Source organism: Phyllostomus discolor, chromosome 5 (genome assembly GCF_004126475.2).
Source record: "Phyllostomus discolor isolate MPI-MPIP mPhyDis1 chromosome 5, mPhyDis1.pri.v3, whole genome shotgun sequence".
Classification (NCBI taxonomy): Eukaryota; Metazoa; Chordata; class Mammalia; order Chiroptera; family Phyllostomidae; genus Phyllostomus; species Phyllostomus discolor.
Window position 1 is genome coordinate 115,998,836 of NC_040907.2, and position 15,023 is coordinate 116,013,858.

The 15,023-nt window shown below is 40.1% G+C and overlaps 1 protein-coding gene across 3 annotated transcripts in view; it reads right to left on the minus strand.

The window, feature by feature from the left end:
* Window positions 1-14,812, minus strand: part of NRG3 (neuregulin 3) — a 1,226,667-nt gene extending 1,211,855 nt beyond the window's left edge. For all 3 annotated transcript variants that reach the window (XM_028514215.2, XM_028514214.2, XM_036026736.1), the window contains exon 1: window positions 13,859-14,812. In XM_028514215.2, coding sequence (XP_028370016.1) covers window positions 13,859-14,717 — 859 coding nt within the window. In that variant the 5' untranslated portion in view covers window positions 14,718-14,812. The remainder of the gene's footprint in view (window positions 1-13,858) is intronic.
* Window positions 14,813-15,023: the final 211 nt, after the last annotated feature.

Consider the following 15,023-nt stretch of genomic DNA (forward strand, 5'->3'; position numbering starts at 1 on the left):
TAGCATATTCTACTAGACCATTTTTTCTTTAGAGTTAACATTTCTGTGTTATCTAGTCATTTAGAAGTAATAGAGCTCTTTAGACTTTTACAACACTCAGCCATTTGCAGTGCATTGCAGGAAAAAGCATTTCATTATTTATCATAAATTACTCAGAGCTGCTCACTGTGAAAGATGAGCATCACTGTGATACCACAGAAAGTCAGAGAAGCCTACAAAACCAAGTGATGAAGGGGAAACACAAATTTAATAGTGACTTTGTTAAGACCTGACCTACAGTTCTGTCTCCTTCCTTTCAAAAATCTCTTTTGAACATACACACAAAGACCCAAATAACTAAAAAAGACTGCCTTTACCTAAGTAAAAATTTTAGATAAACTGAAAATATTCCAGGCAAATAACAAGTATATGTTAGCTGGCTTATTATAAATGTTGACACCAGTGAAAATTATCTGATCAGTGAAAAACAGAGGAGAGATGCTATTAGCAATCAACACTAATTTAACTTCTGCACTTACACAGTGTTACAGCCCCTCTGTCTGGTAACAATGAGCAACCAAGGAAGCTGGCTAGAGTGATGAATCTGATTTTAATCTGGAGGTTCTTCTTTATGGTGAACAAAGTGGGTGCCAAGTAATTTTGGCTGTTGATATATGTAAATGAATGGATGTGGTTCTTATGTCTATGACAGGAGCTCTCTGGCAAGCTTAGGGAGAGCCTCATCTTATCACAGACCCCTGCTTTGGGGTTCCTGAAGCAGCAGCATCCTCTTCTCTCATTCCTCATTACACAGTGAGGGTATTCAAGGTATCAACAGTACCACTGCCTTTTGAATGCTTTGCATTGTCAACACATGGCCCCAAAAAGTACTGAGGGGCCTCTGGAAAGATCTCAGATGAAACCAAAAGAGTGACGTGGCCATGATTTGACAAAGGAGTTTTTGCCTCTGAAAAAATCTGATGGCAGTCACAGGTTACTTAATTTAGGTGAAGCAGTAAAATCAAGAGATTCTTCTTGTTACTTTTCTGTACATCTCTACTTGCAAATGTTTAGACATTTGAAAGTTCCTATTTTGGGTTAAATCTAAGGCTGTGACGATGTGTCTACGGAAAGACTAAACATTTTAAAACACTGAGTCTACTGCTTTTTGTAGCACTTTTGAAGAGGCACTAGAATAAAGTTAATACTTAAAAATATTCAGCATATGTCAAAGACCACATCTTTAAAGGATTTGGGACAAATTAGCCTTGGAGAATCTTTAGAATTTACTACTAGCTCCTCCCTTTAAATCATCCTAGAGATCTTGCATCTTCTGAAAATTCTACAGACACTGTGCCAATTCTTTGCACCAATCCTGATTGTGGTTTCCCATGGCAGCATAGGTATGTCTTCCCAAGACCTCCCTCCTTTATCAGGCCCTGACTTAAGGAAAAGGTGAGGCTGCCTCACTACTTCCAGGACAGACCCTCTCTGCCCACCAGACCAGACATGTCACTGGCTGCTCTGATCACTACTTTCTGAAATGGCCTAATATACTTTTCAGGTGAAATCACATGCTTCGGCATTTAAATATTCTCTAGGACGTATGTTCTGGTCTTCTTCACAAAACTGTAAGTGCAAACAATTGACTATCTTTCTTATGCATGATACACTCAAATGCTTGCAGAACTGTGATAGTCTCAGACACAAGTATGCTTTTACATGTGTGAAACATGTGACAGCTGTGGTAGCCTACAATGAATCAGAAACACTTCAGATATGGTGAAAGAAAGTTTTATGTAATATAAACACAAGGTATCCACTCAGAAAAGCCTAAATTGAAAAGGAGTATGGGTATCTGCATAGTCTCATTAAGCTGGGATCTTGAGAACAAAGGGAGCTCCTGAAGCCTGGAAGCCCATCCAGTTTGTCACACTTCTGGGCATGAACAAAAAACTGTATTATGATCCAGTGTCTGTAAATAAAAAAATCCATAAACTCAGACCACAATCCTGGTAACATGAAGTATAGGCCAAAGAAATGTTTTGAAATACTTCTCTTATATTATTAAATTTGTACTGATGCAGACAAAAAATACACAAAATGTATGCATAAAGCTCAATGAATTTTGCCAAATGGATCTCCCCCAAGTAATAACCCCCAGATCAAGAAGCAGAGTATTAACAATACCCTAAAGTTTCATATCTTGGGTCAACTTCCACTCACTACCTGCCTCCTCCCCAGAGATAATCACTATTTTGACTTCTAACATTAAACATTATGTAAACAGAATCATTTGTTGTTCTGACTCTTTTTGCTCACCAATGTATTTGAGAGCTACCCTAAAAGAATTTGAGCATAAAGGGTGTGTGTCCCACAAATCACCATTTTCCATCAGCTTAAGGAATTGAGCTACCTGTAGTCCAACCACCTAACTTTATTACATGAATAAATACCTTGTGATTCTGGGACAGCCTTACAGCATCTAATAAATCTTTGAAGTGGTCATTCCACCTGTTTTTATTTGATCTAACCCTCCCTTCTCAGACCCAGCATTACAAACTAGTCTTTGCATTTTCCTTTCATTTGACCTGCAAAATAGACCAGGTAATTGGTTACTATACACATATTTGATTGATTGATATTGGCTATATCCATCTGTAGCAATTCTATTAAAGACTGCCCCATATCTTCAGACTTGAAAAGCCATTAAGTAACTTATTAAACTTCCATCTATTTTATTCCTGTAAGGTCAAGGCTAATAGTCCAAGGCCCAGGGTAAGACACTCTGCCTTCAATAAGGCAGTATTTCCCATGAGCAAATGAAATGAGTTGGTATTTCTACACATCTACATTTCATAGCAGAACCCCAACGCAGTCAGCACTTCACTGCTGCCACCATCAATTGACACACAAACACCGAAGACAAAAAAAAAAAATGAAAGTCTTCACATAACCAAAACCAAAAATTGAACTGATTCTGATTCATGGAGCATATTCTTTATTTCCTCAAAAGTAAAAAAAAAGAAACAAACAAACAAAAAAACCAACAACAACAAAAAAACCCTCTAATAAAAGAGATAATTCATGACTACTGTATAAAGCTTAGAAAATAGGCCAAATTCAATACATTATGTAGCAGTCCTATCACACAATACAGAAATTACCACCATTAAGAATTTGGTGCACTTCCTTTGAACATAGTTACTATATATTAAATCTGTATATTAATCTATGTAGCTTAGTATAATTGGCATCGAATATAATTTTCCACCAAGAGTTTTAGGTAATTATGTAATAAACATTTTCCAATATTCTTAAAATTAGTAAAAACTCAATTTAATCACATTGTAAACCTACTATGTAGAGAAAGGAAAACTTATTTTATTATTTTAATCTAAAGCATACAAATGCACAATCACTTGACAAATATTTGCCTAAAGAATACAAGGCTTTTCTCTTGAGTAAAGCCTTTCCTTTATCCTTCTGGTAAAAAAATCATGCCCAAAATGTGTGCTGCAATTTTCCAGTTCCAGCATATTCATTGTGGAATGAGAATGCAAAGCCACAAGTGAAGTCCAAGTTCACATTTTTTATGGATATGTAAACATTTATATTCTTCCTTAAACTTGCCCACAATGTGTTCAACAACCATGTTTAAGTGACTTATCTTTATGGAGTATATCCAAAATAATCAACTTATTTCTAACAGAGACCACAACAAATTCATTAGTTTGCACACTATTTAAATACAACACTGATATAAACAGGTTTGGGAGCTAATAAAACATGTAATACTAAGTAAACATACCTATCATTTGAAGGCAAAAGCCCTAACAACTGGAGTGATTTAGCATGAAGTGAGCATTTACCAGTTTTTTAACACAGAACTAGTCTCCTGAAAAGTCAGTTCACTAGAACTCGGTAAAGATAGTGTTTATCAGCATTCTTCCACCCCATTTTCACTTTATTTCTAGAGTCTCTAGATCTTGCCATCATGCTGACAAAAACGTTTAACAATAAATTTGCGTAAATGATCTCATTTCCCCTCTTCTTTATGAGCACAGCTGTCATTCTTAGTCTACAGGATTTGTGCACAGTCTTAAGGGATTTTGAAAATATAGGCTTCCTAACAAAGTATTCTGATCCATCAGCATGGCTATTCAAAGGGTACATAACTCAATCTTAGTATATGACTTAGTTCTGTTTTCTTCTCATGAATTTACAAGAGTAAAAAGCCCAATCATCTTTCATTTTAACCAAAAGAATATTTTTTCTTTGTGACCTCTGCTACACAGAAATGCCAAACACATAAGCAATGATCAGGCCCAATTTGTGCTTTCCTTGGTAGACCATCATGGTCTCACCAATAGTCCTCCTTAGGACCACTGGCTAGTCAAAGGTGGGTATCTTGTAAATTGTGCCGAGAGGAATTCAGATGTTCTGCAGGAGACACTGCATGTAGTGCAACACCCGCATTTATTTAGTAGCATGGGAATTTGAATGTCTGTAGAACTACAAAGCATCACTCCACAGGTTCTGACACATTTCACTTGCCAATCTCAGCACGTGACGTGGTGACTTCTATAATCAAAGCAAATTTGGAATGTGCAGAGAAGACAATTTTGGTGACATTCTAGGAATCAGAGAAAGTCTGTAACTGTTTACTGTCATTCTATTGAATCATGTACAAGCAGCCACAGGGGAAAACAAGAGTTGAGAAGATCAAGGGATAGAAGTGTAGGAGCCCTAACTGGTGTTGCTCAGATAGGTCGATGATTTGGTTCTAGGTCAGGGCACAGGCCTGGGTTGTGGGTCAGGTCCCCAGTTGTGGACGTGCAAGAGGCAATGGATCAATATTTCTCTCTCTCTCTCTTCCTCCTGTTCCCTCTCTATAAAAATAAATAAAACCTTTAAAAAATATCTTTGGTTGAGATAGCCCCTAAATTTCTCTATGAACTGAAAACCAAGATGATTTCTCTGGTTAAAAAAAGGCTTCCTTTTACCACAGCAAAAAAAAAAAAAATGATGTACAGAGCAGATGTGCCATTTATGGAGTTTACAATGGCATATGCCACAGTCAATGAGCAACAGACTTGAACAGGGCAATGTACACTGATAAGGCCACACTGTATCAATGGGTTAGGATTTGTGGTGGGAGAGATTGCCTGCAAAATGGTGTTCTGATCTTCCTGATCCTTCAAACTATGCCACTTGGGAATGTCCTAGGTAAACTTTAAAAGCACTCTAAGTCCAGCTAATTCCCTGCATGATTGAGATAATCAGACCTACACTGCAGGCCTAGACGGTTGTCTTTGAGTCCTTGTTTCAATAAGTATATATGACAAACTATGTAAAGGGCTGGTCCTCCTGGCACACAGTAAAACTCTACAAATGACAACTGTAGTTTCTATTATTGCCTCAATTCTCAGGTCCTTTCCAAGGCTGAGATTCTGTAAAAAGTCCTTCCACATTTCAAAAAAGAAAATTCAAGGCAAAGAAGTTAACAGAATTAGACCAAAAATGATGAGGAGGGTGTAGTTTTTCTTTTAGTGAACTTCAAACTCCCTGGCAAACCATAGGAAGATCATGCCAAGGATCACATGTGGTCATGGGAAAGGTATCTTAGGAGGTAAGCTGGCATATTCAATGACCCTTATCAAAGGTTTGACATAAAAATTGTATTCTGATAACCATGGCTATAATGTTTTAATGCTAAAGTAGCTGCACAGATTCAGATGACCTTTTATTTTTATATATGCTCTTATAGCCTATACTGCATCCATGATATACATATATTATCACTTCCAGGGAAAGGCCTCAAAGACAAAATCTTAGCATTGGAAGCTGTTAAACTTCTATTATTAAACTTAATTCTAAATGTCCACTGAAAGTTTGTTTTTGACTAGCCTGCTTTTATGCCTGTGCATGACAATCTATGATTTATGTATAATTACCAACTTGTCTTGAAAAATAAAGACTTATAACAAAAGAAGTTATACTTTGAGATATAATTTAGGAGACAGTTTCCAACCAACACAAGCTTGAAGCAAAATGTTTTGAAAATATTAATATTAATATTAAAGTTCCCCAAGGTACAAAGGCATACATCTAAAAGAACTCTCTGATGGATGCAAACAACTAATCTTCTAAAGCCTAAATCACAATAACTCCTAATTTAAGAGGGGAACAGACTGCAATGCAAACTGCTGGTTTTAACGTTTTTCTCCAAACTACAGACTCAATGAAAATAAGACAGTGTGGGAAAAGAACAAAAAGGAGCCATGAGGCCTTCTTTATCAAGAATTTTCAGATTTCTATAGATTTCAGATATCCAGATAATCCAACAGTCTCACTCGTTTCCCCCCAAATTTCAGTTCTTCTCTTTAATAAACATATGCCCAAAATAGGTTTTAAAATACATCTACCAAGCAAAGAATGAGAAATGATGTGTTGCAGTTTGTGAGTAAAGTTCCAATGTGATTTGAGGTAGATTTCTGCACCGTATTCTACTGTGTGTGCCAGGTATCAGAGAGGAACCCAGTGGAGGTCCCAGGGCATACAAGAGTAATAATCTCTCATTGTGATGAAAGATCCCTCAAGCCTGGTAGCAAACTATTTCCAATATCTCAACTGAATTCAATGGCTAAAAATACCTAGTCTGTCCACTTCCCATTTCTCTTGACATTAAAACGGTAGAAGGTTTTGCAGCTCAAATGGTATATGAGGCAAGTTATGCCCTGGCTGGTGTGGCTCACTTGGTTGGAGCATCATCCCATGGACCAAGATTACAGGTTCAATTCCCAGTCAGGGCACATACCCAGGTTTTAGGTTTGATCCCGTCAGGCCACATACAAAGAAGATATTTGGTTGATATTTCTCTCTCACATTGATGTTTTTCTTTTTCCTCCTCCTTCTCTCCACCCCCCTCCTTTCTCTCTAAAATCAGTGAAAAAAAATGTATCTGGGTGAGGATTAAAAAAAAAAAAGAGAGAGAGAGGCAAGGTATTATCACCCTCTTAATCCCAGGGGAGGAAGTTAAGGTTCAAAGAGATCAACCTGGTTCTTTGAGGTTGCACAACTATCACAGGACTCAAGACTACAAGTTTTTTTGTTTATTTGTTTAGTTTTATATTTTTATTTGTATTTGTACATAGGACAAGGACACCTCAACCCCCTTCAACATAGGCCCCTAGGGACCTCACACAGTTCTCCCAATGACCACCAGTTGCCCCACTGCATTCTCCTGAATTTCATCAATTGTCTGAAATCTCTTCCCCTTCAACAGTGATTTCAGGTATGGAAAAAGCCAGAAGTTGCAGGATGCCAAATCTGGGCTATAAGGGAGCTGAGTCGTATGGGTAATATGATGTTTTGCCAAAAAACTCTGCATGAGACGTGACGAATGAGCAGGAGCATTGTCATGATGAAGCTGCCAATCACCTTTTGCCCATAGCTGTGGCTTTCAGAATCATCCGAATAGTTTCCATGGAGAAATGTTCAAGCTTAACGCAAAATCTGATGCCAATTCACTGTTCTACTTACTCATTTTGAATGTGATAGCCACACAGTACACATGTTCACTCAATGGCATCTACCACCCCAATTACTAGAACACTGAAGTCATTTTGCACTCATGTGCATTCCAGGCCACTCTCCTTGGCTGCCCGGTTGCATCGATGTCGTGCAAACTGTTCTAGTTATATTAACAATGGCTGGACTTTTTCAGGACAGATGTAGATAAACACACAAATCTTTGTCACCCTTCCATGAAAGTCATTAAAAAATATGGTCATGGGTGATTCACGTTTTCCATATATTACCTGCTAAAGGAGTCACTTTCTCAACCTACCTCCCTTTAGCCAGCTGGTTGTTCACCTGCCTCCCTGCCCCCAGTGTGATGAACATAGTGAAAAGGTCACAGCCACCAGGCTAAGCTCAAGGAAGCCTGCACATGTCTGCAACCACACTCAGGGTAACAAGCCTGTTTATGCCAGTTGTCCCTATTGTAATTATGTAAGTTAGTTCAATTTTATGTAAGCAAACAATATATGATTGTGGAAATGAAAGATAATTGTATCTTTTGTTAGAACATGGTTGAATGTTTTAAGGAAATTCCAAATGGTAAATTGCTTTAAAAAACAGAAGGAAATTATGATGAATTATATGGGCGAGAAATTTTTAAAGATTTCAGGGCAGGGGTATATTGTAGTATCTATGAAGAATTTGGGTTCAGGTTCCTTTACAAATACTTTTAAAGAAAAAAAACAGGTAATTAGAGGTATGGTTTATGAAAAAAACTGAAAAGATGTTATGAAAATATAGATACATACTCAAGAAAAAGCCTTGGCCCTACATCAAGGTATGGGAGAATGAACACTGTACACGTTTTAAGTTTTATTTGAATTTTCTGCTTTTTGAACCATTACTTTTATAATCTATTTAAATTACCCAAATACCAGCATTTCAATGCCCAAAATCAATGTTAAATATTCATTAAGATGAAAACAGTATTATATGAAAGTATATAATAGCTTATGCTCAATTATACAGTTTTGTTGTGGACTTAAATAAGTGCTATCAACATTAGTATGACTGGTATACTAATCTATGTAGGATGATAAATGGCTATTAGTCTTCCACCAAGTTTTTGGAATCCCTTAAAAAAATTAAAAAAGTAAAAAAATAAAGCACCAGGACAGTTAAGTAGTTCAACTGCTCAGACAGGGGTAAAAAAAAACCTCTAACTTTCTACATCAACTTAAACAGTCTAATGTCTTATTAAAAAGATTGACTTTTAAAACAATTCAAAAGTCTACAAAAGGCTTTCAGAAACAGTCATGATTCAATTCCATGAAAGACTCAGTAAGGGAGAAGTGCATGAAGTTCTCAATGAAACAAATGTGAAAATGGAAATCCAAACTAAACGTGTCCTAAGACTTTCATTAGTAATTGTATGAGCAGGAAACATTTATTGGGTATTTTTTCATCCAGATATTTTAAAACTTTTAACTGAATCTATTCCTCCCTCCTGCCTTCACTGTATACATGCTTCTAGAGGAAAAATTTTCCTGCATGTAGACAAGTAAAAGCTCTACAATCTCAAAATGTCTCAGTGGTACTTGTCAACACAGTACCAGCTCTGTGCCTCACAAAACACAAACGTCCTAAGATAAAAACAGATTCAAAGGGAGAAGAAAGAATTTTGGCTCTAGTCATAAGCAATTCAAATGCATTTTGCAGACAAAGATTTATGGCTCTTCCCTTGCTCTAGTACATTTCAGGGCCAACTTTCATGTTCCATTTTCGATACTCCCAGATAGAAAATTGAGATATGTTTGGCACTGGATCTGAGAGGTTATAAGTAAAGAATTTCTACAAAAGAAGCAAGATAGAAATCAGCCTTTTTCTCACTGTGGTATGGAGAGGAGGAAGGGTTCAGAGGTGAGAAAGATCTTGTTCCTCTCCACACTAGACCTCCCAGGATAGCACTGGTTTCAAACCCTACTCCAGCAGCCTTGCTTATGACCCAAACCTGATTTAGAAAACTTGTTTTCTTTAGTAACAGAAGATGCCACAAAGTAACTTTGTTTGTTTGCTTGTTTCTCTTTCTTTCTGACAAGCTTGTAGATCAACACTCTGCATTAAAAAAGGCTAGAGGTAAATACCACCAATATGAAGGTAGCTGAATTCACAAATCAGACCTGTAGAAAGGAATCTCAATTAGCATGGCCAATCCCTCATCTCAGCCATGAGAAATTGAAAAGGAAGGCCTAAAGCACAGGCATAATGCACTGAGACCAAACTAAACAAGGACATAAAAAGCCTTGTCAGTTCTATCCTGACCCCCAGTCCCTTTTCTTCCATTTGAACCGTAAGTGTCTAAAAAGTGAAATGTACAGTAAGACTGAATGAAGCAGAAGTGTCTCATAACCCTGTATTAAGGCCAAAGAAAATCAAAACATACTCAAGTTCAGCATGTGCTCATAAAAAAAGCTCTCAATTGGATTTCATAAGAAATATTGATCTTGAGCTTTGAATCCTCACTTTGGCTACCACACATGATCAGGGTCAGTACCTTCTATGCTAAAATTCCTTTGAGGGCCTGATTCATGTATATAGGAGACAATATATAGGAGTGAGTTTATTTAAACAAATTATGTATAAGGCTGCTTATAAAAGCAACCAAGAGTACCCTTATTCAAAGATTAAAGATGTTTAAAAGGAACCAATAGGAAAATAGTCAAAGAGTGTCAATGGCTCTCTTCAAAATTACAAAAGGTATGTTGGGGTAAACTTTTATTTAAACAGATTTGGTTATATAAAAATTACTCTAGTACCATGTTTAAACATGAATGATATATTTTAAATATATTTCTTCACTAACTACATTATTCAAGTTTTGTGATCTTACTCATTGGTATTAACTATGTACTTTCCAAAAAATTACCCATTAAAACTGGCTCTTTGCCTTTAATATCTGAACTTAGCCAATGACTCTAATCTTTTTAGCTGTTAGAGAATTTTGCTGAGTAACATAACAATTAACACTTGTATTGACATTCTACATATGTGTTTCAAGTCTAAAAACACAACTCAATATGATGTAAAAGACTGTCTGACACTGATCAAAATTACTGTTCCTCTGCTGTCTGTAGTAAACGTCTCCTTGGCTTGAAAAATCTGTAAACTAACCTATACTTTTAGATGCAAAGTGCTTCAAAGATATTTTTGGTAAAATAATCTACTAGTGGCAATATGTTTCAAGTACTTGTTTCTAAAGCATCTGAAGGTAAGGCTGATCCTTGGCAACTAACTGGGAACTCCAGAGATCCCAGTAACAGAGGAAAGTTTTGGTTCAGCTCATAGTCTAAAGGTTGGAAGATGAAAAGAGTCAACTTCCAAACTCTTCCCCTCCTTTTGCCTCTCAAGTGTAACATTTCTTTATTTCTGATCCTACAAAAACATTAGAAACAGACTTCTAAACTGAGCCTTCCACATAACAAAACGGCTTTTACCTGCAAAAATCCTATTATCCATTAGCAAGTGTTTATTCTAGAGTGAATAAACCTCTTCTGCTCCAAAGAGTTATGCTGCCTTCATACACAGAATGCTTCTGATTGACCTAAGATGAACACAATGGACATTCATTCCATAAGCTTTGAGGTGTTCAGTGAAGAGCAAAGACCTTTACCATTAAAGAATTAGTGAGTCTCAAGAAAATAGAGTATCATCCTTAGCTGTCTGTAGGTGCTACAACATAATCCATGACCAGGAAGGAAGGAAGGAAGCAAGGGAGGGAGGGGAGACAAGACTAGACAAAGAAAGAAAGAAAAGAAGAAAGAGAAAGGAAAAGAAAACTACTGAACTATGGAGGTGAGAGCTGGACTAAAGAGAAATTTCTCTCCTGGGAACTTAAGTGACATAATCAAAACAAGTAAAAAATATAAATACCAGACAGGACATTATTCTTCAGCCCACAGCAGCAGTGTTGAAAATCTTTCAAATAAATCTTTATTTCAGTTTGCTAATCATCCTGCAATCTTGGACCAAAATAATAATTAAACTATACTTTTTTAATTACTATATAACCTATGTATTTAAACTCATCTTTTATGGAAACTACATAATCTTCCTTTCAATAAAATTTTCCTTGTTCATATATGCAAACCATGTCAGTTTCTGCTAGACTGCATGCTTCTATTTTATCACTTAATTTGACTTCTTATTAAAGGTTTAGAAAAGAACAATACCTGGACTTCAGATACACATAAAACAAATACTTCTTATATGTCTATGTGAACATTGACACCATTAACAGATCCCTCCCCTTTTTCCTTGGGGCTGAGGGCTCTGTCAATAATCATTATTTATTAAACAGTCTGCCATCTCTTCTAGAGAATGTAAGAATGGAGCGTGGAGGGGTAGAAATTATTACCCTGGGCTTTTCTTTAAAGACCTCCAGAATGGAACACAAGGAAACCAATTGAAAAAGAACTTAAAATACCTCCCCACCCCCAGTCCTATGTGCATGTTATCCCTACCTCCCCCCCCCTGCACACACACAAGGTTGAGAAGTATACCCACACTCCATTTTTCTTATAAACTGTCAAAAGAAAAGGTAAAAAAATTCTGGGGTCTTCAGCACAGACACACATATTTACAATCCACTGAATATGTTCACACATACACTTGTACATCCTTTATACCTTCACGGAACTCAGGCTAGATTTGTTGAGAGAAGCCTCTAAACACCTACTAAGAAAATGTGTTCTCAAAAATAACTGCTTCAGTCAAAGGAGAGGGAAGCAGCAAGTTACTGATTTGACTGCCATTCTGGTTTGTAGCTGTCTCCCTCCTTTCCCTCCTCTTCCTGTCTCCCAACTGACATGTAGCCTATTTTTCCCAAAGTAGAGTAAGGAAAGGCATAAGCAATTTCTCTCTTGGACCTTACCCGCAAACACAGTAACTCCTAAATTTAAAAAAAAAAAAGTCATCAAGTTGTCAAGGAATAACACCCAGAGTAAAACCACAGGTCAGGAAAATGAGAAATTACCAGATGACTGAAAGCAACTCAGATATTCCTACTGAAGAGTTAATGATGTGCACTCTTCCTTTTCCCCAGATGTTATAGCTCAAAACAGAAATATACACTTAAAACAGCACAACCAAGCAGTTTTTGGAGAATAGCCTTGCACAGAACTTAAACTAGGGGTTTAAGGGGTTTGTCCTAAATAACCTTCACAGGTTATATAAAATGTTCCCATATCCTGATCAACAGTCATGTCAAGAAGCTTCCTAAGATTTCCTTAATATAAAAACAAGGTAAGGAGTAAGGATGGGAGGTCAGTCAGTCATCTAAAACATGTACAAAGATGTAGAGAAATATACACCTCTATACAAATAGAAAGCTATCATGCTTGGGGTAAACTGGCCAATACTGGCAGCAATCCAGCTGAGGTTAAAGATGCTACATTCAAAGTGTGACCTGTTTAAAAAGGGTTGTATGTTCCCATGTCACCTATATTTTTCAGACACAGGAGAGGAGATTAGGTTCACACCCCACCTTTGGGAAAGGAACAAAAGCAAATGCTTGGCAAGCTGAAAAAAACTCCTCCTTCATCAGGATCCCAGAGGCAGCAGCTCTGTAAGGCTCTCTTCATATTTCCCCTAGTTCACTCACTCTTGGTGGCCACAGAATCAATTTTCTACGTCTTGGAATGGCCACGGGCAAGCGGCGATCAGTTTAGCCCTAGGCTACAGACAGTCCCCTTTCCCTACCTCTCCCAACAGCTTCAAATTAACCCTTGCTGATCCCTGTCAGGGTCAGGGCTGCTCTAAGTGTCTACAGCTTCCTTCTAACAACACATGCATGAAATCATCATCCCACCACCCTCCATAGCCCCACAGGGGCATAAAACTTCCCATGGTGGTTTACCGTCGGTCAATTTGCATTTGCTTTTCTTTCTCTCCTTCCTTTGGGCAGGGAAGGGGCTCAGAGCGTGTGGGAAGGCCCTCCCTCCCTTCCTCCCTCCTCAGCTCCCTTAAGGAGCCGGATCCCATAGCCGGCCAGCAGGTCTGCAGTGAGGAGGCATTGCTCTGCGTTAACCCTTTGAAGGGATTTAGGGGATGAGCTCTCATTTGGGACCCACTGAAGCAGGGCAGGTGGAGCTTGACAGTCTGCCCCCCATCCCACACATAAACCCAAACAGACAGGAACCATTTTACTCCTTTTTGGCCAGTTTTAACTATCTATCTCACTATGTGTTCCAAACCTGGAACGGGGTGGGGGATGTTAGAAGACAGGCAGCAGGGGAGAAAGACAGCAGGAAGAAAGGAAACTCAATAGTAAATCAGAGACCAGACAGCGTTTACTTACGAAATTTGGGGCTGGTGCTAGTTTCTGGCGTGGTGGTGGTAGAGGAGGAAGACGAGGTGGTGGTGGAAGAGGAGGAAGATGAGGAGGAGGAGGAGGAGGCAGCGACAGCATCCTGAAAGGGAGACAGGGTCCAGGAGGGAGTAGAATCATGAAGGTAGGAGGAGGTAGCGAATGCCGCAGTGGGCCAAGAGGGCATTGCCTGGGTACTGGGGGTTCCTTGCACTGGGGGTCGGGAGCCTAGTGTGCTGCTACTGAAGAAAGGGGCCGTCGTGGACATGACCGTCGGGGGACCCGCAGTGTTTCGTGCTGTAGTGGAGCGCGGGCTGGCCCTAATGGGCACTCGGTGCCCCGGGAAGCGAGTGGGAGCCCGCGTGATGGTGGTCAGGCGGGTGCTAATCCGGTTGGGCGTCCTGGAAGAGGCGGCACTGCCGGAGGAGAGGGTAGCTGGGGACGTGGTGGAAGTTGTCGTGGTAGTTGTCTCCATGGCCTTGGGGAAGGAGCTGGGCTTGGAGAGGAAGAAGGGGTCCTGGCCCATCCCCTTGGAGTCCACCAGGTCGGTGGGCACGTATTCCTTGACGGAGCCCACCACGATCCATTTGAGGAGCATTAGACTGAGCCCCAGGCCGATAAAGCCGATGAAAAGAGGCACCACGCACAGCCACGTCTGCTGCCGGTTCCACACGATGCAGTCGCTACAGCGTAACTCCCGGGGGGGCTCGGCCGCCCCTTCGCCGCCGCCGTCCGGGCCCCCGCCCGCTGCCGCCGCCGCCGCCGCAGCCGCCGCGGTGCCCTCCTCGGCCGAGGCGGCGGCTGCCGAAGCGGCTCCAGGTGGCGAAGCAGCGGCCGCCCCTTCACTCATCCTAGGAGCCGGTCTTCACCTTCGCCCCCCGAGGGCCGCGCCAGAGGCATGAGGCCGCGCCGGCCGGGCGCGGGCACGGGCTCCGGCGGTGGCGGGCTCGGGCTCAGGCAGCGGCCGCGGCGGCCGCATGCAAATCGGCTCCCTGCCCCCACGCCCCTCCCCCCGAGAGGCGGGCGGCGGGCGGGGTGGAGAGGAGCGGGGGAGGGGACGCGGGCCGGGAGGGAGCGGCTAGGAGCGCGGAAGAGGGGCGAGACGGCCCCCGGCGCTGCGGATGGTTCAGGGAGCGGCAGGGCGCGTCTGCAGCCC